The following is a 24,893-nucleotide window of genomic DNA, read 5'->3' as shown; positions in this document are numbered from 1 at the left end:
ATCCCACAGGAGGAACATTGCACTGCCTGCACTGACATCCCACAGGAGGAACATTGCACCGCCTGCACTGACATCCCACAGGAGGAACATTGCACTGCCTGCACTGACATCCCACAGGAGGAACATTGCACTGCCTGCACTGACATCTCTGCTAACTTCCCTGAATAAGAAACGAAAGAGAGAGAAAAAAAGCTTACCTGCTCTCACTCCGAGTCCTTTTTTTTAGGTTAGAGGAGCAGGGAGGGTGGGAGACTCTAAACTGAGATTAAACCCAAACAAACTGAGATTAAACCCAAACAAACAGATTAAACCCAAACAAACTGAGATTAAACCCAAACAAACTCAAAAGTTCTTATATTTAACTGTTCTGTATGTTTCAATAAAGCATAATTTCATATTTAAATGTTTGTTTTGTTTCAATAAAGCATTAGTAGAGTTTTGTAGTTCAATGGAAGATATCTATTAACAAAAATAATTTTATAAATACGAAACTTTGATATCATGTAAACATTTTACTTCAGCAGCTGCACTGAGATGTTTAATTGCCTTGTCTTTTCAAGTTTCTAACAAAATATATTTCTCTAACAATAGTCAATAAAGTATCTATACATTAACACAACAATTCTGTTGTTGCTTAACAAGGCGATGAGAAATGGATATGACGAGAGGTGGGGAGGGGGAAAGGAGGGGGAAGGGGAAAAGGGGAGAGGGAAGGGTTTGGATTTTACATGTGGTATGACTTGTCCATGTCCACATCAAAGTCTCAAAAATAATTTCAGTGAAAAAGCACGATATTCCAGCAGTGGTAGAACATGACTCCAAATTTTCAAGCTGCACTGCATTCTGTAGTATCTAATTCACATCAGCTTACAGGAGACTTGCATATTTCATCTTAAGTGATACACTTTCCTAAAGCATTTGAACTAGCCAAGTTGCATAAGGATCAACATTGCATCAGGAAGACTTTTAAAATTGGAATAAAAATTACAGGAGACTTGCATATGTCATCTTAAGGGAAACACTTTCCTGAAGCATTTGAACTAGCTGAGTTACACAAGGATTGACATTGCATCAGGTAAATGCTTAAAACATATTAACTGCTTAAGATATATAGCAAATTCCAAATGCTGAAATTCAATCAGACACTGACATCCAGTTTGTTATATATGAACGAACATTTTTAATTTGATTTGATTTATTATTGTCACATAGAAACATAGAAGAAATATAGAAAAATTACAGCACAAAACAGGCCCTTCGGCCCACAAGTTGTGCCGAACATATCCCTACCTTTTAGGCCTACCTATAACCCTCCATCCTATTAAGTCCCAAGTACTCATCCAGGAGTCTCTTAAAAGACCCTATTGAGTTTGCCTCCACCACCACTGGCGGCAGCCGATTCCACTCGCCCACCACCCTCTGTGTGAAAAACTTCCCCCTAACATTTCCCCTGTACCTACCCCCCAGTATTACATGTATTACTATACAGTGAAAATGTAGAATGTAGTGTTACAGTCATAGCTAGGGTGTAGAGAAAGATCAACTTAATGCGAGGTATGTCCATTCAAAAGTCTGATGGCAGTAGGGAAGAAACTGTTCTGGAGTTGGTTAGTACATGACCTCAGACTTTTGTACCTTTTTCCCAATGGAAGAAGGTGGAAGAGAGAATGTCCTGGGTGTGTGGGGTTGTTATTTGTGCTTGGCAGCTTTGCAGAGGCAGCGGGAAGTGTTGACAGAGTCAATGGATGGGAGGCTAGTTTGCGTGATGGATTGGGCTACATTCACAATCTTCTATAGTTTCTTACGGTCTTGGGCAGAGCAGAAGTCATACCAAGCTGTGATACAACCAGAAAGAATGCTTTCTATGGTGCATCTGTAAAAGTTGGTGAGATTCGTAGCTGACATGCCAAATTTCCTCAGTCTTCTGAGAAAGTAGAGGCGTTGATGGGCCTTCTTAACTATAGTGTCGGCATGGGGGGACCAGGACAGATTGTTGGTGATCTGAACACCTAAAAACTTGAAGCTTTCGACCATTTCTACTTCATCCCTGTTGGTGTAGACAGGGGCATGTTCTCCACCACGCTTCCTGAAGTTGATGACAATCTCCTTCGTTTGTTGACATTGAGGGAGAGATTATTGTCGTTGCACAGTTCACCAGATTCTCTATCTCATTCCCGCACTCTGTCTCATCATCGTTTGAAATTCAACCCACTGCGGTGGTGTCGCCAGCAAATTTGAAAATTGAATTGGAGGGGAATTTGGCCGCACAGTCATAGGTGTATAAGGAGTATAGTAGGGGGCTGAGAACACAGCCTTGTGGGGCACCAGTGTTGGGGATGATCGTGGAGAAGGTGTTGTTGCCTATCCTTACTGATTGTGGTCTTTGGGTTAGGAATTTAAAAACTCTGCGACCAGCCTGAACGAGTACGCCACTACAGTAACTGACTTCATTAGTGAGTGCGTAGAAGATTGTGTGCCAAAGAAGCAAATCCGTGTTTTCCCCAACTGGAAATCATGGATAAACAGGGATATCCACTGCTTGCTGAGTCCAGGTCTGAGGTGTTCAAGTCAGGCGATACTGACCGATACAAGGAAGCCAGATACGGTCCAAGGAGATCCATCAAAGATGTCAAAAGACAATACCGGACCAAGCTAGAATCCCAGGCTAGCCACACCAACCCCCGCTGACTATGGCAAGGTCTGCAAGACATAACAGGCTACAAGATGAAGGCATGTAAAATCGCCGGCTCCAACGCACCCCTCCCTGATGAACTCAATGCATTCTATGCCTGTTTTGAGCAAGCGGTCAGCGAGAGTATGCCCTCCATCCAGGAAGCCCTGGATGAACCTGTATCTGGGGTCACCACTGCAGATGTCAGAGCAGCTTTCTTGAAGGTCAACCCACGAAAAGCAACTGGCCCGGATGGGGTACCCGGATGTGCACTCAGATCCTGCGCGGATCAGCTGGCGGAGGTATTCACAGACATCTTCAATCTCTCTTTACAACAATCTGAGGTCCCTATCTGCTTCAAGAAGACGATCAACATCCCGGTACCTAAGAAACACCAGCAGCATGCCTTAATGACTACCGGCTGGTGGCTCTGACATCCATCATTATGAAGTGCTTCGGAAGATTAGCCATGGCATGAATTAATTCCAGCCTCCCGGACTACCTGGACCCACTACAGTTTGCCTACCGCTGCAACAGGTCCACAGCAGACGCTATTTCCCTGGCCCTGCACTCAACCCTGGAACACCTGGGTAAAAAGGACACCTATGTCAGACTCCTATTGACTGGGAGTGACTCTGTCAGACTCCTATTGCGAAGTGATGCATTTTGGAAGAAATAATGTAGGGAGGAGTTATACAATAAATGGCAGAGTCATCAGGAGTATAGAAACACAGAGGGACCTAGGTGTGAAAGTCCACAAATCCTTGAAGGTGGCAACACAGGTGGAGAAGGTGGTGAAGAAGGCATATGGTATGCTTGCCTTTATAGGACAGGGTATAGAGTATAAAAGCTGGAGTCTGATGATGCAGCTGTATAGAACGCTGGTTGGGCCACATTTGGAGTGCTGCGTCCAGTTCTGGTCGCCGCACTGCCAGAAGGACGTGGCGGCGTTAGAGTGCAGAGAAGGTTTACCAGGATGTTGCCTGGTATGGAGGGTCTTAGCTATGAGGGGAGATTGGGTAAACTGGGGTTGTTCTCCTTGGAAAGACGGAGAATGAGGGGAGATCTAATAGAGGTGTACAAGATTATGAAGGGTATAGATAGGGTGAACAGTGGGAAGCTTTTTCCCAGGTCGGAGGTGATGATCACGAGGGGTCACGGGCTCAAGGTGAGAGGGGCGAAGTATAACTCCGATATCAGAGGGACGTTTTTTACACAGAGGGTGGTGGGGGCCTGGAATGCGCTGCCAAGTAGGGTGGTGGAGGCAGGCACGCTGACATCGTTTAAGACTTACCTGGATAGTCACATGAGCAGCCTGGGAATGGAGGGATACAAACGATTGGTCTAGTTGGACCAAGGAGCGGCACAGGCTTGGAGGGCCGAAGGGCCTGTTTCCTGTGCTGTACTGTTCTTTGTTCTTTGACTACAGCTCAACTTTCAACACTTATTATTCCTACGAAACTCATCTCCAAACTCCATGGCCTGGGCCTCGGCACCTCCCTGTGTGACTGGATCCTGAACTTCCTAACTCACAGACTACAATCAGTAAGGATCGGCAACAACACCTCCTCCACGACCATCCTCAACACTGGTGCCCCACAAGGCTGTGTTCTCAGCCCCCTACTATACTCCTTATACATCTATGACTGTGCGGCCAAATTCCCCTCCAATTCGATTTTCAAGTTTGCTGATTACACCTCGTAGTGGGTCGAATCTCAAACAATGACGAGACAGAGTACAGGAATGAGATAGCGAATCTGGTGAACTGGTGCGGCAACAATAATCTCTCCCTCAATGCCAACAAAACAAAGGAGATTGTCATTGACTTCAGGAAGTGTAAAGGAGAACATGCCCCTCTCTATATCAACGGGGACGAAGTAGAAAGGGTCGAGAGTTTCAAGTTTTTGGGTGTCCAGATCACCAACAACCTGTCCTGGTCCCCCATGCTGACACTATCGTTAAGAAAGCCCACCAATGCCTCTACTTTCTCTGAAGATTAAGGAAATTTGGACTGTCAGCTACGACTCTCACCAACATTTACAGATGCACCATAGAAAGCATTCTTTCTGATTGTATCACAACTTGGTATGGCTCCTGCTCTCTGCCCAAGACCGCAAGGAACTACAAAAGGTTGTGAATGTAGCCCAATCCATCATGCAAACCAGCCTCCCATCCATTGACTCTGTCTACACTTCCCGCTGCCTCGGCAAAGCAGCCAGCATAATTAAGGACCCCACACACCCTGTTGGGAAAAAGATACAAAAGTCTGAGGTCACGTACCAACTGACTCAAGAACAGCTTCTTCCCTGCTGGTGTCAGACTTTTGAATGGGCTTACTTTGCATTTAAGTTGATCTTTCTCTACACACTAGCTATGACTGTAACACTAATTCTGCACTCTCCCGTTTCCTTCTCTATGAACAGGATGTTTTGCCTGTATAGCGCGCAAGAAACAATACTTTTCACTGTATGTTAATATATGTGACAATACTAAATCAAATCAAATCAGGAAGTTCCGGATCCAGTTGCAGAGGGAGGAGACTAATGGAATTAGTTGTTATGGCAAAGTTGTAAAAAAATTTAAAAATCATTCTTTCATTTGCTGTGCTTTACGTATATGTTAAACAACTTTTTAAATCACATACCAAAAAAATAATCAACCCAAAGAATGTCTGCTGCCTCTATGCGCTGCAGCGAGACCAAAACTAAAAGTGCAAAAAAATAAGGGCAAAAACTCATATAACAACAGCGCAAGTGGTGGAGGTTTCAGCACATCTGCAGTTTAGCGCTTCAGGACCCTCGATTGGAGGTTTAAAATTGGTGCTCTTTCAGCGCACCTGCACCCGGGACTTCTGTGATGTCCTATGCGCACTTAATCAACGTAACCCGGCATTTCAGACCAGAAATTATACCCCAATATCTCTTTTCTCTGTGGTTTCTGCACTGTAAATCTTTATTTTCTCTATCCATCCCTTTATTAGGGGACGTTGCAAACCCTCTTTTCATTTTTTAAGTATGTGCAAATGGACTAACCATTTGGGTTCATCCTGTCTTGAGTTTGCTATGGAGTTATTAATTGAAAATTGGATCGCATCAAAACCAAGGAATTGGGAAATACCCAACCGCTTATCAAAACATCTTGCTGTTTACGGGTGCGTGGAGAGGGAAGAAATCTGGGTTGCTTAAATCCTCTCCTGTCTGTAACAATGTTATGATGTGGAGATGCCGGCGTTGGACTGGGGTAAGCACAGTAAGAAGTCTCACAACACCAGGTTAAAGTCCAACAGGTTTATTTGGTAGCAAATACCATAAGCTTTCGGAGCACAGCTCCTTCGTCAGATGGAGTGGTCTCTGTTCTCCAACAGTGCACAAACACAGAAATCAAGTTACAGAATACTCATTAGAATGCAAATCTCTACAGCCAGCCAGGTCTTCAAAGGTACAGATAATGTGGTTGGAGGGAACATTAAACATAGGTTAAAGAGATGTTTATTATCTCCAGACAGAACAGCTGGTGAGATTATGCAAGACCAGGGGCAAGCTGTGGGGGTTACTGATAATGTGACATAAATCCAACATCCTGGTTTAGGCCGTCCTCATGTGTGCGGAACTTGGCTATCAGTTTCTGCTCAACGACTCTGCGCTGTCGTGTGTCGTGAAGGCCGCCTTGGAGAACGCTTACCTGAAGATCCAAGGCTGAATGCCCGTGACTGCTGAAGTGCTCCCCCACAGGAAGAGAACAGTCTTGCCTGGTGATTGTCGAGCGGTGTTCATTCATCCGTTGTCGTAGCGTCTGCATGGTTTCCCCAATGTACCATGCCTCGGGACATCCTTTCCTGCAGCGTATCAGGTAGATACGGTAGACACGGTACATACTCTTGCAACTCGGCCAACGTTGTCTAGACACTCACCACCCTCTGTGAAAAAATTGCCCCTCTGGACACTTTTGTATCTCTCCCCTCCCACCTTAAACCTATAGAAACTTAGAAACATCGACAAACTACAGCACAAACAGGCCCTTCGGCCCACAAGTTGTGCCGAACACATCCCTACCTCCTAGACCTACCTATAACCCTCCATCCTATTAAGCTCCATGTACTCATCCAGGAGTCTCTTAAAAGACCCTATTGAGTTTGCCTCCACCACCTCTGACGGCAGCTGATTCCACTCGCCCACCACCCTCTGTGTGAAAAACTTACCCCTAACATCTCCCCTGTACCTACCCCCCAGCACCTTAAACCTGTGTCCTCTCGTAGCAGACATTCCCACCCTGGGAAAAAGCCTCTGAGAGTCCACCCGATCTATGCCTCTCAACATCTTATACACCTCTATTAGGTCTCCTCTCATCCTTCGTCTCTCCAAGGAGAAAGACTGAGCTCCCTCAGCCTATCCTCATAAGGCATGCCACTCAATCCAGGCAACATCCTTGTAAATCTCCTCTGCACCCTTTCAATCTTTTCCACATCCTTCCTGTAGTGAGGTGACCAGAACTGAGCACAGTACTCCAAGTGGGGTATGATGAGGGTCTTATATAGCTGCATCATTATCCCCGGACTCCTAAACTCAATCCCTCGATTGATAAAGGCCAGCACACCATACGCCTTCGTTACCACCTCCTCCACCTGCGGGGCCGATTTCAGAGTCCTATGGACCCGGACCCCAAGGTCCTTCTGATCCTCTACAGTACTAAGAGTCTTTCCCTTTATATTGTACTCCTTCATCCCATTTGACCTACCAAAATGGACCACGACGCATTTATCTGGGTTGAAGTCCATCTGCCACTTGTCCGCCCAGTCTTGCATCCTATCTATGTCCCTCTATAACTTCTGACATCCCTCCAGACTATCCACAACCCCACCAACCTTCGTGTCGTCGGCAAACTTACCAACCCATCCCTCTGCTTCCTCATCCAGGTCATTTATGAAAATGACAAACAGCAAGGGTCCCAGAACAGATCCCTGGGGCACACCACTGGTGACCGACCTCCATTTAGAAAAAGGCCCATCTATATCCAAAAGACCCAGCCCTCTAGTTTTAGACTCTACTACCTTTGGGAAACGATATTGACTATCTAGCTGATCTATGCCCCTCGTTATTTTATAAACCTCTAAGATCACCGCTCAGCCTTTTAGTCTCCGGAGAAAAAAGTCCCAGGGCCTGATTTTACCATTTTGAGTCTAAGTGCCGAATCTGGGCGTCAAATAGATCCACACCTGGAATCCTCTTCCCAGCGCGTCCATACGCGTTTTGCCGGCTCCGGTCCGATTCGCGCTGTGGGCCGGGATTAGTGCTGGCGGACCGATTGGAGCTCTGAACTGCGCATGCGCAGTTCGAAAAAAATCTGACAGAGCGCGCCCGGGTGCGAAAGAAAAAAAAAGCAGAAAGCGGAGAGAGCGGCTCTCTGACGATCATCCTCTAGTGGGGGGGCGTGGGGAGGGGGGGGTGCGGTGGGACCCAGATCATCCTCTGGTCGGGGGTGTTCCGCTGCCAGTCTGCGGCCAATCAGTGGGGACGCAGGGGGCAGGGGGGTCCGCTGCCACTCTGCGGGTGATCCCTCCTCCCCACCGGAGGAACGAATCTGTCCTGCCAGAGTGGACATACAGCCATGCCATCCCACAAAACCTTCAGGATGAAGCGACTCCTCGCTAAGAAGATGAAGCAGAACTGGCTGATTCCACAGTGGATCCGCATGAAAACCGGCTACAAGATCAGTACAAGTCCAAGAGGAAACACTGGAGATGGACCAAGCTGGGCCTGTAAAGGGATACACCATCACTGGTACACGACCAGCCACAGCCATCTCTCCCGCTCTCTTGTCCCTGCAGGGAAGAGTAATCTGTGGCTGGTAGTGTACCAGTGATCATGTATCGCTGTATTTTGTGAGGCCCCTGCAGATTGTGAGGCCCTAAGCTGTAGCTTGTTTAGCTTGTGCCTAAATCCGGCACTGAGGACCTTGGTGAAATCACACCGAGTGCTGAGTACAGTTTTGGTGTCCTAACTTAAGGAGGGATATTCTCACATTAGAAGCAGTTCAGAGAAGGTTCACTTGGCTTATTTCTGAGGTGAGGATGTTGTTTTATGAGGAGAGACTAAGCAGGTTGGGCCTATACTGATGGAATTTAGAAGAATGAAAGGTTAACTTATTGAAACATTCTTCGGGTGCTTGCCAGGGAAGATACTAGGAGGATGTTTACCCCCTTGCTCTGAGGCCAGGGGGGTGGCAGCGAAAATCAAGAACTAGGGGGCACAGTTTAAAAAGTGAAGATGGAGATTAGAGGTAATTCCTTCTCTGATGGTCATTAATTTGGAATTCCTTTCCACAGAGAGCAGTGGAGACTGAGCTATTTAATATATTCAAGGCTGAGTTAGACAGATTTTTTTAATGTGCAAAGGGAGTAAAAGTTTATAAGAACATAAGAACTAGGGGCAGGAGTAGGCCATCTGGCCCCTCGCGCCTGCTCCGCCATTCAATAAGATCATGGTTGATCTTTTTGTGGACTCAGCTCCACTTACCCACCCACTCACCCTTAATTCCTTTACTATTCAAAAATGTATCTATCCTTGCCTTAAAAACATTCAATGAGGTAGCCTCAACTGCTTCACTGGGCAGGGAATTCCATAGATTCACAACCCTTTGTTTGAAGAAGTTCCTCCTCAACTCAGTCCTAAATCTGCTTCCCCTTATTTTGAGGCTATGCCCCCTAGTTCTAGTTTCACCCGCCAGTGGAAACAACTTCCCTGCTTCTATCTTATCTATTCCCTTCATAATCTTATATGTTTCTATAAGATCTCCCCTCATTCTTCTGAATTCCAATGTGTTGTAGGTAAAAAACCTCTGACACTATTAGTAGATCAAAATGCAGGTTTATTTTCACAATTGTGGGAGAAGTGAAGTTCCTAACAGTGGACCCCCAGCCTTCTCATCGAACACAAGTAAGAACAGAGTTTATATATGTCCCGGGCCCCGCCCTCATTACATTGCAATTCTCTAAGATGTCTGTCATTGTTCATGGTGAGATTCTTGTTGTATTAGCAGTATCTTGCTCTGCATAGTTTGTTCGATCTCCAAGGCCACGATTGTTCGTCATTTATATCACAGGTTTTGCACAAACAAGTTACCTAATCTACATACAGGTTTGTATAATACTTTATATCAGGATAAGATGAATAACGTATGATGAATCTATATATATGAATCCATGGTTATACAAAGACAGAAGGCATACATGTCAACTCCATCGTGTTAAACAAAGGTACATAAAAATGGAGACTGTTTAGTTTATTTCGAGCTGGGTTAATCGCATTTCTTGATAACAAATGGAGACAGAGGAATAGCTGTTCCTTTTATCTGGCACAGACATGAAAAACACCGAACTCTGACAAAAACATGGACTCTGCAGTGTTCTCAACAAAATCACAGAGTTTGGGTCTTAATGCTTAAGTGTGACAAAGTTCATTAACCCATTCCCGACTGCACAATGAGTATAGCCCCAGTCTACTCAGTCTCTCCTCATAAGCCAACCCTCTCAACTCTGGAATCAACCTAGTGAAATCTCCTCTGCATCCCCTCCAGTGCCAGTATATCCTTTCTCAAGTAAGGAGACCAAAACTGTACACTGTACTCCAGGTCTGGCCTCACCAACACCTTATACAGCTGCAACATAATCTCGCTGTTTCAAAACTCCATCCCTCTGGCAATGAAGGACAAAATTCCATTTGCCTTCTTAATTACCCGCTGTGCCCGCAAACCAACTCCTTGAGATTCCTGCACAAGGACACCCAAGTCCCTCTGCAAGCAGCACGCTGCAATTTTTTACCATTAAAAAATAGTCCATTTTGCTGTTATTCCCACCAAAATGGATGATCTCACATTTACCCACATTATACTCCATCTGCCAGACCCTCGTCCACTCACTTAGACTATCTATATCCCTTTGCAGACTTTCAGCGTCCTCTGCACACTTTGCTCTTCCACCCATCTTAGTGTCATCTGCGAATTTTGACACACTACACTTGGTCCCCAACCCCAAATCATCTATGTAAATCGTAAACCATTGCGGTCCCAACACTGATCCTTGAGGCACACCACTAGTCACTGATTGCCAGCCAGAGAAACACCCATTTACCCCCACTCTTTGCTTTCTGTTCGTTAACCAATCCTCTATCCATGCTAATACATTACCCGTAACACCATGCACCTTTATCTTATGAAGCAGTCTTTGGTGCGGCACCTTGTCAAATGCCTTCTGGAAATCCAGATACACCACATCTACAGGTTCCCCATTGTCCACTGCACATGTAATGTTCTCAAAGAATTCCACCAAATTAGTCAAACATGACCTGCCCTTCATGAACCCATGCTGCGTCTTACCAATGGGACAATTTATATCCAGATGTCTCGCTATTTCTTCCTTGATGATAGATTCAAGCATTTTCCCGACTACAGAAGTTAAGCTAACTGGCCTATAGTTACCTGCCTTTTGTCTACCTCCTTTTTTAAACAGTGGCGTCACAGTTTTCCAATCTGCGGGAACCACCCCAGAGTCCAGCGAATTTTGGTAAATTACCACTAGTGCATTTGCTATTTCTCCCACCAACTCTTTTAGTACCCTGGGATGCATTCCATAAGGACCAGGAGACTTGTCTACCTTTAGCCCCATTAACTTGCCCGACACTACCTCTTTCGTGATAATGAAAGTTTCTAGGTTCTCACCTGCCATAGCCTTCCTGTTATCAATTTTTCGCATGTTATTTGTGTCTTCCACTGTGAAGACCGACACAAAATACCTGTTCAATGCCTCAGCCATTTTCTCATTTTCAGTTATTACGTCCCCCTTCTCGTCCTCTAAAGGACCAATGTTTACTTTCGCCACTCTTTTTCGTTTTATATATTTGTAGAAACATTTGCTATCTGTTTTTATATTCTGAGCTAGTTTACTCTCATAATCCATCTTACCTTTCTTTATAGCTTTCTTTGTGGCTTTCTGCTGACCTTTAAAGATTTCCCAATCCTCTATTTGGTTTATGGGGACCAAGAAGGCAAGTGGAGTTAAGACCAGATTGGATTAGCCATGATCTTACTGAATGGTGGAGCTGGCCCCACTCTGCTCCTACTTCTGATGATTTTATGATCCTACCAGAGTCTTGAGTATATACTGCTCAAAACTCCCTGGGTTTTAAGGTCTATTGCACTGAAGTTAAAGCATATTTTTTGAAGCAGTCACTCAATCAAAATGTTTAATTAATTAAAACCTTAGTCAACAATAGAAAAGGGGTACAGGAATTATATCTACCTCATTGTGATCATACTGCTCCGTTTTCCATTTTAACACCCATCAGAGGAAATCAATCTCTAGCCCTATAAAACCAAGAGGAATTGACATCAAATAGCCCTGCAGAAGATCCCATGGAAACCACCAATGGATGAGTATTAAGTAAAGTGATCTGGATAGCCTATAAGAGTACGTTCGCATTGAATGAGTCAGCAAATACTACTTTTAATGCAACCATGTACGTTGACTTTTCAAACTACCTGCACTACAGACAAAAAAATTACAAAAACATTCCAGAGATACGACTAGCTAATGGACATTTTAATATAATTTTCCCAAACATTTTGAATCCTATAAAATAGTTTAGGAATTCCTACATTTAGTCCAATATCATTTAGTTTTGTTTTTCCCTTTTGAACAGCATTGGGAGTTTACTCCAAACAGCGTGCACTATCTACTGAGTCTGTGGCAGCGAATGGTTGCATCAGTCCCCTTCGTTAAATCTACTGAACCTCATCTGATGGAGACATATGCACCAGAAGTTACAAAAGCTTACATTACTTCAAGATTGGAGTCAGTGCCTCTAATCATAAGGTACAGCCATCACAGACTGTATTTGATGTTAGATATTCCATTCCAACTGTCCACCAAAGTTTTCTTGCCCTCAGCTCTGTAATACCCTCCCTATCATACTCTGTCTCTCGACCTCGCTTTCCTCCTTTATGACATTCTGTACCTGACGTCTTTGACCAAGCTTTGGCCATCTGTCCTAATATTTGTTCATGTGACTGGATGTCAAATTTTATTTCGTAATACTGTTGTGAAGTACCTTGGAACATTTATATTAAAAGCACTATGGGGTTGTTGTTTCAAACCTCAATTGTGTATCCCAAATGGTCAGATTTACCTAAAGGCATGAGTAAGTCTGCCATTCAAGCCAGAAAATTTGATGCACAATACAACAGAAAAATGTAGTGGGTGCTGGAAAGCGAATATCGAAACAGAAAATGCTGGAACTACTCAACAGGTCTAGCAGCTACTGTGCACAGAGAGAAATAGGATTAATGTTTCAACTTTAAGGCATACAAATAGTAAAGTGGTGCTAAGAAAAGGGGTGGGACCAAAGGGCTTAGCTGAGGCACAAAGTAAGTATTTTGTATCTGTCTTTACTGAGGAAGAAGATGCTGCCAGAGTCATAGTGAAAAAGGAAGTGGTTGAGATACTGGACGGGTTAAGATTGATAAAGAGGAGGTAGTAGAAAGACTGACTACTTAAATTTGGATCAGTTGGGATGCATCTGAGGCTGTTGAGGGATGTGTCTGGACAAGTGTAGCTCCAACAACACTCAAGAAGCTCGACATCAACTAGGACAAAACAACTTGCTTGATTGGCACTCCATCCACTGCTTGAAATATTCATCCCTCCACCACTGATGCACAATAGCAGCAGTGTGTACCATCACACAGCAACTCACCAAGTTTCCTTTGATAACGTCGTCCAAACTCCCAACCTCGATCACTTAGAACATAAAGGCAACAGATGCCTGGGAAAACCATCACTTGCAAATTCCCCTCCAAGCCACACACCACCCTGACTTGGAACTGTATTGCCATTTCTTCAATGTCACTGGGTCAAGAACCTGGAACTACCTCACTAACTTGTGGATGTACCTGCACCAGATTGACTGCAGCAATCGGTTTGGCCACCACTGCTTTCTTGAGGGTTGTTAGGGAAGGGCAACAGATGCTTGTCATGTATGCTCGCATCCCATGATAGAATAAAAAACAGGTATGGAGACTGCAGAGGTGCTGGTCATAATCTTCCAATCCGCTTTAAATGTGGGCTGATGCCAGAGGACCATGAGAATTGCAAATATTACATACAACCTTGCTCAAAAAGGAGCAAACCCAGTAACTGTAGACCAGTTTGTTTAACCATGGTGGTGGGAAGGCTTTCAGAAATATTAATATGGGACAAAATTAATAGACAACAGGATAAGTTTGAGATTAATTAAGGAAATTCAGTCCAAATTTATTAAAGGCAAATTGTATTTGATCAACTCGATTGAGTTTTCAATGAGGAAACAGAGAAGATTGATGAGGGTATGCAGTTGATATCTGGTCTTACAAAATGTGTTTGATAAAGCGCCACATAATAGGCTTGACAACAAAGTTAAAGCACAAGGAATAAAAGGGACAGTGACAGCATGGCTACAAAGTTGACAGAGTGACAGGAGACAGGGAAGTGGTGAGCAGTTGATTTTCAGACTGGAGGAGTGGATTTCCCAAGTAGTCTGTACAGGGACCATTGCCTTTCTTGACATATATTAATGACTAAACTTGAGTGATCAGAGCACAAGTTAAAAATTTGTTGATAACAGAAAACTTGGAAGTATTGTGCACTGTGAAGAGGATAATGATTTAGGGGAGATGGGAGGCAGGCAGGAAAATGGAGTTGAATTCCAAGATCAGCCATGATTGTTTTGAACTTTGCAACAGGCTCATGGTCTACTCGTAATCCTGTTTCTTGTGTTCTTGTGACAGAGTAGACAGTGAGAGAAACTCTTCACATTCAAAGAAAGAATGAGAACCAGAAGACTCAGATTTTAGGTAATTGGCAAAAGAAGCAACATTGACATGAGGAAAAGTCATTTTACATAGTGTTAAAATTTGGAATGCACACCTGTGAATGTGGTGGAGGCAGATTCATTCATGGCTTTTCAAAGAGAGTTGTATAAACATCCGAAGAGAAAATAAATTGCAGAGCAATGGCAGGGAACTGGGATGAGGTGAATTGCTATTGTGGAGTACCATCATGGACAGGACAAGCCAAATGAATGCCTCTGTGCTCTAACTATTCTATGATTCTTTGATGAGAAGGGAGACCTTGAAGCCATACTGAACACCCATATAACACCTCAGCCTGGAGCTGGGAAGTTTGAGAGCGTGACTCTGGTAATCAAGGAAAAAGGAAGTTAGAGCTGAAGTTATTTTCACCCATGTCAACACTGTAAGACTGATCTGTAACGGCAAAGGCAGAATATCATCAAATCAATATTGAATGATATATTATCACATGCACCTTTTATGCACCTTTAATGTAAGTATGTGACTTGTTGGAATAGATATTTTGGAGTTATATTGAGAAAGGAATGTGGAGTTGAGGTTAAAATCATGTCAGCCATGATCTTATTGAATGGTGGAGCAGGCTTGAGGAACCAAGTGGCCTACTCTTGCTTCTAATTTGTGTGTTCATATATCTGATCAACTTGTGTATTGAGCTTGTTGAATTCACCAGTTAAAACTCATTTGCAAGTGCTGCAGTTGAATGCAAATTTAATAATTGTATGCTTGTTAATCTGTGACTTTTGACATTCAAAGTTGAGAATTCTATTGATATGCAGAGTAAACTGTAAATTTAGAATACACATGTTACCCTTTTCTAATAATATGGTGACTATAACTGAGCTTAATGTTTCTGAGTTGGGAGGGGGCATGGGGGATCAATTACTCAACAGTCCCATTTATGAATGCTGTTCTTGTTGGGATCGCTTATGGATATCAGGTAACAACAAGATTGTCATGCCCCCGCAGCCAAATAACTTGGAAAGGAACATGGCCCACACTTAACAAATAGCCAGTTGAGTGGGGAAAGATTTGTGAATTTGTACTCAATCCCTCAGTAAGGAGAGGAGAAATTGTCTTTAAGGAATCACTTTTTCAATTGAATCAGTCCATTTTTATAAATTAGTTGCTAATTTTATTCCAGTGAATGGATGAAAGGGTTATGGAAACATATTTGTTATCCAACAGCGAATGGAATGCCATTTTTAATTATGCAGGCTATCGTTTTGGCTGGATATTTATGAAAAGATTATTTTCCTCTTTCTGTTCTGTAGGGATGGTTTAGAGGATCCTTTGGATGACATGGGTCTGGTTCTCCAGCAGTTGGATCAGCTGTGTACAGTGAGTCGCTGTGAATATGAGAAAACATGTACACTGCTCGTGCAGCTATTTGATCAGTCTGCCCAGACCTACCAGGAGCTTCTCCGCGCTCCCAGCGGCAGGAATATAGAAATTGCAATCCAAGAAGGTGAATAACATTTGGTTTTCTCTCAAGCCCTTGTCCATGTAAAATCAAATGGGCCCCTGAAGATTTATTTGACTCCTTCAATTTTGCGTGAGCTTAGTTTGACAATTGCTACTTGTAGTTTAACTGGTTTAATGTGAACTTTCCTGGATGCATATTGAGAATGGCGTACAGTGCTGCACAAACCCAACCACTCTGAAACTCTCACAACCAACCATCCAACCCCACTGCAGACACCCTGAGTTTCTCTCTTCTCATCCAGTGGCACATAATAATACAGATTTTCCTATCTATCTTCCATCCTCCTCTCCCAGCTGCACACTTTCACTTGTGATGGAAGTCTCTGACACCTCTGAGATGCGTCCTTGTGGTTTGTGTGAAGGCAACTTGTGAAACTTGACCATTGGTTTTATAATCAGCTCTTCCATGTTGACAGGCTTTATCTCTGTGCCTTTGCTAATGATAACAATCAAGGTGATGTACCTGTATGGAGAACTTTAACTGGAGTATGCATACAACTAGCAAATACTATATAATCAGAAAAAGTGACATTGCCAAACCGTTTAAAGATATCCTGGCTTCCTCACTGTTCAGACAATTAAAAATGCATGTGAAACTTAACTCCTCCAATGCCCCTGCTGTCTCACACTCCTGATATTAACCTGGGTCTCAGCAGTGGACGATCAGGACACCTACCATGCTCCTGTTTGAAATATCCGATCACGCTCCTATTTTGTCATCACGATCTTTTTGACCTCCTTAACCTTCCGTCTGAATCTTTGGCCTGTGCAGGGAATCACATATGGCTTTCCAATGAGCCCAAACTTGTTGGAAAGAGGAGCCAAGGCCCATGCAGCCAGATGAGTTTTTTTATTGATTTCCAGCAGGAAAGCTTCCTTTTCCCCACCAAACACAATGCTATATGCTGGGTTCAGAAAGAAAACTGACAGCAGAAAAGAACATGAGGTCTGGGGAATTAATGTTTCAGGCCTCCTGCCTGGTCAGCACACTCAGTTGTCAGCATCAAAGTAAGGACTGTTGATCAGTCATACAGCTCTTGCAATGAGTGTAAAAAAAAAAGAAAAAAAAAGGGAAGTGGCAGGTTACAGAGGGACATAGATAAGCTGCAGAGCTGGGCTGAGAGGTGGCAAATGGAGTTTAATGCGGAAAAGTGTGAGGTGATTCACTTTGGAAGGAGTAACAGGAATACAGAGTACTGGGCTAATGGTAAGGTACTTGGTAGTGTGGATGAACAGAGGGATCTGGGTGTCCATGTGCATAGATCCCTGAAAGTTAGCACCCAGGTTGATAGGGTTGCTAAGAAGGCGTACGGTGTGTTAACTTTTATTGGTAGAGGGATTGAGTTTCGGAGCCAGGAGGTCATGCTGCAACTGTACAAAACTCTGGTGCGGCCGCATTTGGAGTATTGCGTACAGTTCTGGTCGCCGTATTATAGGAAGGATGTGGAAGTATTGGAAAGGGTGCAGAGGAGATTTACCAGGATGTTGCCTGGTATGGTGGGAAAATCGTATGAGGAAAGGCTGAGGGTCTTGAGGTTGTTTTCGTTAGAGAGAAGATGGTTAAGAGGTGACTTAATAGAGGCATACAAGATGATCAGAGGATTAGATAGGGTGGACAGTGAGAGCCTTTTTCCTCGGATGGTGTTGGCTAGCACGAGGGGACATAGCTTTAAATTGAGGGGTGAGAGATATAGGACAGATGTTAGAGGTAGGTTCTTTACTCAGAGAGTGGTGAGGGCGTGGAATGCCCTGCCTGCAGCAGTAGTGGACTCGTCAACATTGAGAGCATTCAAATGGTTATTGGATAAACATATGGATGATATTGGAATAGTGTAGATTAGAGGGGCTTTAGATTGGTTCCACTGGTCGGCGCAACATCGAGGGCCGAAGGGCCTGTACTGCGCTGTAATGTTCTATGTTCTAATGCCTACTTTAATTGACTGGTTATCGCGAACTGAAGAGGAGAAGTGATGGCCAAATTGGAAGAAGTAGGTCAACCTATAGGCAGAATGGGCAGCACGGTGGCACAGTGGTTAGCACTGCTGCTTCACAGCGCCGGGGACTTGGGTTCAATTCTGGCCTCAGATTACCGTCGGTGTGGAGTTTGCACATTCTCCTCTGTGTGTGTCTGTGTGGGTTTCTTCTGGGTGCTCCGGTTTCCTCCCACAGTCCAAAAATGCGCGGGTTAGTTGATTGGCCATGCTAAAATTGACCCTATTGTCAGGAGATTATCTGGGTAAATATGTGGGGTTTTGGGAATAGGGCCTGGGTGGGATTGTGGTTGGTGCAGACTCAATGGGCCGAATGGCCTCCATCTGCACTGTACGAATTCTATGATTCTATAAAGTTAGATCTTTTGATGTGGGCCTTCACTGAGATGCCAGTTCCAAAGATGCAGTGCTGGTCAGAAATCCCAGCTCCATCACAAGGGGGGGGGGGGGGGGGGGTCCCTCAATCTTGTCAAACCAGGATTATCACAAGCCTCAAACATGGGTCTTGCATTGAGTGCCACTGATGATTTAAGGAACTCAGTACCTCAGGATAGTGTTCTCGGCCCAACATCTTTCCTTCCATCATAAAAGTCAGAAGTGGTGATGGTAACTGATGACTGCATAATGTTCAGCACCATTGGCAACGACTCATACTGATGCAGTCCATGCCCATGCCCAACACTTGGACCATATCCAAGTTTGGGCTGATAACTGGTAAGTAACATTTGTGACACATAGTGCCAGACAATGAGAAACTCAAGCAAGAAAGAATCTGTCTCCTTATGCTATTCAATGGCATTATCATCACTGAATTCTCCACTATCAAACGTCCTTAGGGTAATCATTGACCAGAAACTGAAATGAACCAGCCATTTAAGACTGGCTACAAGAGTAAGTCAGAGGCTTGGAATTATGAGGCACGTAACTCACCTCATGACTCCCCAAGCTTGTCTACCATCTACAAGGCAGAAGTCAGGAGTGTGATGGAATACTCTCCACTTGCCTGGATGAGTGCAGCTCCAACCATACTCAAGAAGCTTGACACCATCCAGGACAAAGCAGCTTGCTTGATTGAGGAACCAACCCACCACCTTAAATATTCACACTCTCCACCACTGACATAGCAGCAGCAGTGTGTACCATCTGCAAGATACACTGTAGCAACTCACCAAGGCTCCTTCAACAGCACCTTTCAAACCCGTAACCTCTAGGTTCCCCTCCAAATCACACACCATGACTTGACACTATATTGTTCCTTTGTTCTAACTGGGTCAAATTTCTGGAACTCCACAGCAGCACTGTGGGTGTTCCTTCATGAGTTGCAGCAATTCAAGAAGGCAGTTCTCCACCACCTTTTTTAGGGATGGGCAACAAAATTGCAGCCTAACCAGTGATGCCCACTTCCCCTGAAAGAATAATATAAATTATTGCACATCAGACGAACAATGCATTGAACAACCCTCTGGTGTTAGCGCCCCTGCTGTTGTCAGTTGCCAACCAATGTAACAACCATACTTTTAGTGCTATGTGCACGTCATCCACGCTCTGTGGCACGTCATCTGATGATGTAATCTGTTAGATCCCCTTTTATTTCATATAAACTATGCAAATCTTGCAGTGGATTTAAGATTATTTTTTGGTGTCAACAAAGACAAGTACATTGTAGCCATCTTAAACTGTTAACCTTGAAAAGTGAGGTGATGGGTGCTTTTATTGTATTAGAGCGCATCTCATAGGTTTTTCTGTGGCACAGTGAGTGGAGGGCAGTTGGGATGCTGAAGTTATAGGGGTCCCCTGCTATAATGTGTTTTATCGCAGAATCTTAACCATGCTCTGTTTATTCATTTCAAATCTGGTTCTCTTTGACAGATAGTTTTTGTTTCCCTCCCTGAGGGTGCTGAACCCTACATGCGGTTCTAGCTACCTCTTTTATATCGTGGCGTGTTACTCAACTGTTTGAGATCATACTGAGCCCAGTTCTACCCTTTCCTGTCATATATACACACACACACGATCACTTTCTTTCTCATTGGATAAGATGCATGTCCTGGAATAATGGCAGATTCTTACTCCACCCTCAATTCCAGGATTTCTGAGGCTGATTGTCTTACCCTCATTGCCGCTCTGGCTCAAATCAGCTAATTCAGTCCAGACTAGTGATTGAAGATGAAACTTTGTACATTAAGGAATTAAAAAGCAAAAATACAAATGCTGAAAATCTTTTCCAGAAAACAGAAAATAGCAGGGATGTGAAGAGGGGTGGGGGGGGGGGGGGGGAACGTTAGTCAGCATCTAAAGATAGATCCTTTACCACCCTGAAGATTGGAATGTAAGTTTATCCCTATAAAGGATAGACCAAGCCAATTGGCAAGAAATATGTTTATGCCACTTTCTAAGAAGTGGGGGAGTGGGGGGGGGGGGGGGGTGGGGAGGTGGTGGGGGGGGGGGGGGGTGGAGATACCCAAATCTACCAAATGAATGAACCACAGATTGGTTCTTTTGTTTTACTGAATACAAAGAACAAAACAAAGAAAAGTACAGCACAGGAACAGGCCCCACAGCCCTCCAAGCTTGTGCTGACCATGATGCCCTAACTAAACTAAAACAAAACCTTCTGCCTTAGTCTATCCCTCTATTCCCTCCCTAGTCACGTACCCATCCAGGGTAATGTGCTGCTAATGTTGCTAATGTGCCTGCTTCCACCACCTCTTCTGGCAGCATGTTCCAGGCAGTCACCATTCTCTATGTGAAAAACTTCCCCTGCACATCACCCTTAAGCTTTCCCCCTCTCACCTTGAACCTGTGCCCCTTGTAATGGACACTTCTACCCTTGGAAAAAGCCTCTGATTATCCACCCTGTCTATGCCTCTCATAATTTTGTAGACCTCCATCAGGTCTCCCCTCAGCCTTCATCTTTTCAGTGAAAACAATCCTAGTTTATTCAAACCCTCCCCATAGTCAATACTCTTGAGACCAACATCCTGGAGAACCTTCTTTGCACTCTCCAAAGCTGACTCATTGTGTTGCTGTGATCATGGTAGGATTGGGTTTGTGAATTTCTCTGCCATGTCTCACACCCAGGATAGGAATGCCTGCTGTTCTCCAGGTGCTTGCTGTTCTCAGCCGAGCAGGAATGCATGCCTCTACTTAGTGCAAAGTATTAAACCTCTTTGGGGACCTACCATTGGGTGACCATCAATTTTTCACCCCACAGGAAAAGCACTTCTTTTAAAACAAAATGCTCTTTAAGTTAGGAGAAGGAAATCCATTACTAACCTGATTCTAGCTGAAATTGGCAAAATATAGACTTAAGATCCTTTGATGGTTTTAGAACTTCACTATGAGAGCATATCCCCCCTACAGAACTGTTCATCATTAGGCTGAATGAAGAAATAAATCAAATTCACCAGAGTGAATTACGGTAACCTGACAAATATCACATAAATTTTACTGCTTCAGTCAAGATGCACTCGAGTAAAGAAATACAGCTTCATGGATTATGTGGAATCACTGGTGTTGTCGACTGGGGGATAAGACAAAAAGTAAACCTTGTTTAAAATTGAAAAAATATATGTGAGGTGCTCGGGCCTATAGTGTAGGATAGCACTGAATTTAAAAATACTAAGATAAAAGATCAGGCAAATCAATAATAAAAATCAAACCTGGAGTTTAAAATGCTATGAATTTAAAGGAGGGGAAGGAATTTTGAGAAAATTTATAAAATGTTTATCAGGCTTCAGAGAAGTGACAAAGTATATAATCAAAGAATCATAGAATTCTACAATGCAGAAAAAGGCCATTCGGCCCATCGAGTCTGCACCAACCACAATCCCACCCAGGCCCTATCCCCATAACCCCGTGCATTTATCCTAGCTAGACCCCATGTCAGTAAGGGGCAATTTAGCATGGCCAATCCACTTAACCAGCACAGCTTTGGGCTGTGGGAGGAAACCGATGCACCCAGAGGAATCCCACACAGACATGGGGAGAATATGCAAACTCCACACAGACAGTGACCCAAGCCGGGAATCAAACCCGGGTCCCTGGCACTGTGAGGCAGCAGTGCTAACCACTGTGCCACCGTGCCACCCCAATATAATGTGCCATGATTTACTGTACAATGATCACTATTATATCAGTAACCATGATATTATATAGGTAACTATGCTAAATCTTGTGCATAAATCCAATGAAGAGTCAAGGGACAGTTAATCTACTTCTAATGGTTTTAGTTGAAGGAGCAATGTTGACCAGCTTAGCAGGAATAATGCAATGGGAGCTTCAGCAGGTAACAGTTCTGCTTAATGCTTCATCTAATGGATTGTCTGCCCTGACACTCAGCATGTGTGCTGAAGTGAACCAGCCAAGATTGTGTATTCGTGCCTGGAGCGGGGGGTTAAGCCCCCGACCAGCAGGGAAATGGGAAATGAAGTCCACTAGTTTAGATGTTTCCAGAAACAAAATGTGGTTCATGTCTGTTTTTTGGGGCAAACACTTGCAAATCAAAATGCAACAGAAAACATAGTGTTGAGAAAATAAACATTTCCAAATATTGATATGTTTTTGATCAGATTTATTTTGTGGAATCTTCAAGCTTGTGACTTGAATACTTGGAAAACAACTTTGCTTGTTTTCTTATCATCTGTTGAGCAAGAAAAGGCTCTATTTTAACAATTGATGGATAATATTATTGCAATAACTCCTACAGATCAAAAAAGTGGCACAATTGGTTTCTAGAGGTAGTTGAATTTGACTTTGGCATAGCACTGAAAGGGGAAAGCAATAATCCCAAATTAAACAAGAGTCCAGCCAGCTGTGCTTCTGACTCCTGATCACTGTCCAGAGTCTACAGGAAGTGTGCATTGAAAGATGAGAAAGCAAGAATATGGGCCAGATGAGATATATCCTAGGATTCTTTGGGAGGCAAGGGATGAGATTGCAGAGCCTTTGGCTTTGATCTTTGGGTCCTCACTGTCCACGGGGATGGTGCCAGAGGACTGGAAAGTGACAAACGTTGCTCCTCTGTTCAAGAAAGGAAATAGGAATGACCCTGGTAATTATAGGCCGGTTAGTCTTACTTCGGTGGTCGGTAAGTTAATGGAAAAGGTCCTGAGGGAAAGGATTTACGACCATTTAGAAAGATGCAGCTTAATCTGGGATAGTCAACACGGATTCGTGAAGGGTAAGTCTTGCCTCACAAATTTGATTGAATTCTCATAGAAGACAGAGGGTGGTGGTGGATGGAAAATTTTCAGACTGGAGACCAGTTACCAGCGGTGTACCACAAGGATCAGTGCTGGATACTCGGCTATTTGTGATTTTTATAAATGACTTGGAGGAAGGGGCTGAAGGGTGGATCAGTAAATTTGCTGATGACATCAAGATTGGTGGAGTAGTGGATGAGGTGGAGGGCTGTTGTAGGCTGCAAAGAGACATTGATAGGATGCAGAGCTGGGCCGAAAAATGGCAGATGGAGTTTAACCCTGATAAGTGCGAGGTGATTCATTTTGGTAGGACAAATTTGAATGCGGATTACAGGGTCAAAGGTAGGGTTCTGAGGAATGTGGAGGAACAGAGAGATCTTGGGGTTCATATCCACAGATCTCTGAAGGTTGCCACTCAAGTGGACAGAGCCGTGAAGAAGGCCTATAGTGTGTTAGCTTTTATTAACAGGGGGTTGGAGTTTAAGAGCTGTGGGGTTATGCTGCAACTGTACAGGACCTTGGTGAGACCACATTTGGAATATTGTGTGCAGTTTGCTGATTCAGCCAATAGAGTGCCTGGAATACTGTGTGTGATGAGGAGCAGAAATCAGCAGAAAGGTCTCATTTCTGATCACCACCCTGTGACATGTGCTGGAATTGCTTGTGTATGAAACAGAAGGCAATTGCAAGGGGGAGGTGCAGAGCTGTAATGCCCTACACAGTTGAACATCCTGTCAATGCTCACTGTCTAAATTTACATATGAAATATGGCCTCTTGTGGAAAGATGCCCCGAGTGTGAGGCAATGAGAATCTGTTGGAGCCCAAGAAATCCATGCCCCTATTCAACTTGGGTCTTTTGTAAGAAAACAAGAGATATGATACAAAGAAATTGTAATGTAAGCTTTTGATATTCTATTTAACATTGGTTTTATAACAGCACTTCATCTGGACATTATATTGTCTCTTGAGCAACCAGATTTCTAAAACCCTGTTCAGAGTGCATATATTTTTAAAATGAGCACAAAGAGCTTTGTGGCTGTCATTTCCTGATGGTTGCTAAGTGACTATCCACTGTCCATGTTGTGGCTTGGTTGAGATGGACGTCTTTTCAAATCTAGTTCTATATAGTAGCCAGCAACATTATTTGTAAAGGTACATCTTTTCTCACTTGTGGAAGTATTTTAGACAGGTGGCCACTTATTTCACTGCGTTAAGTACACCAGAGCACCCAGTTTGCCCATTCTTCTTCCTTAGCATCGGTAGAAAGCCCTGCATAGCTATATATATTTCTTTGTTTTCCCCTTAGAGTTGCAGCTCTTGTGTCACAGTTGACAACTGTTCAAATGATTTGTGCAGTGATTCATACCTCCAGCACAGATTTCTATTTCCCAATCTAATCAGCTCTTAATTAGTCAGAAACTCTAAGTAGGGTGGTGACAAGTTTGAGAAATCCACAGCAGTCTTATGCTGATTCATGGTTTGTATTTCAGGATGTCACTGCTAAATAAAACATGGGAAATTTCCAATGCCACGCAGCCTAACAGTGCCTTTCACCAGTAAATTGATTCAGATCATCCTTGAAGCTAAACTGTTAAGAGCTTGGTGGCTTCGGGTATTTTACTAGAATAGTAATTCAGTAAGATAAA

The 24,893-nt window shown here is 43.7% G+C and overlaps 1 protein-coding gene across 1 annotated transcript in view; it reads left to right on the top strand.

Annotated features, from left to right (window-relative positions):
* The window catches only part of LOC144505369 (ran-binding protein 17-like), a 1,005,849-nt gene that overhangs the window by 224,249 nt on the left and 756,707 nt on the right, over nt 1-24,893 (top strand). Inside the window, exons 12-13 of the mRNA XM_078231487.1 lie at nt 12,364-12,536; nt 15,841-16,034. Of these exons, the coding sequence (XP_078087613.1) occupies nt 12,364-12,536; nt 15,841-16,034 (367 nt within the window). The remainder of the gene's footprint in view (nt 1-12,363; nt 12,537-15,840; nt 16,035-24,893) is intronic.

This window comes from Mustelus asterias, chromosome 16 (assembly GCF_964213995.1).
Source record: "Mustelus asterias chromosome 16, sMusAst1.hap1.1, whole genome shotgun sequence".
NCBI lineage: Eukaryota > Metazoa > Chordata > Chondrichthyes > Carcharhiniformes > Triakidae > Mustelus > Mustelus asterias.
The sequence above is the reverse complement of the archived record's forward strand: the minus strand, read 5'-3'. Positions and strand labels throughout refer to the sequence as shown.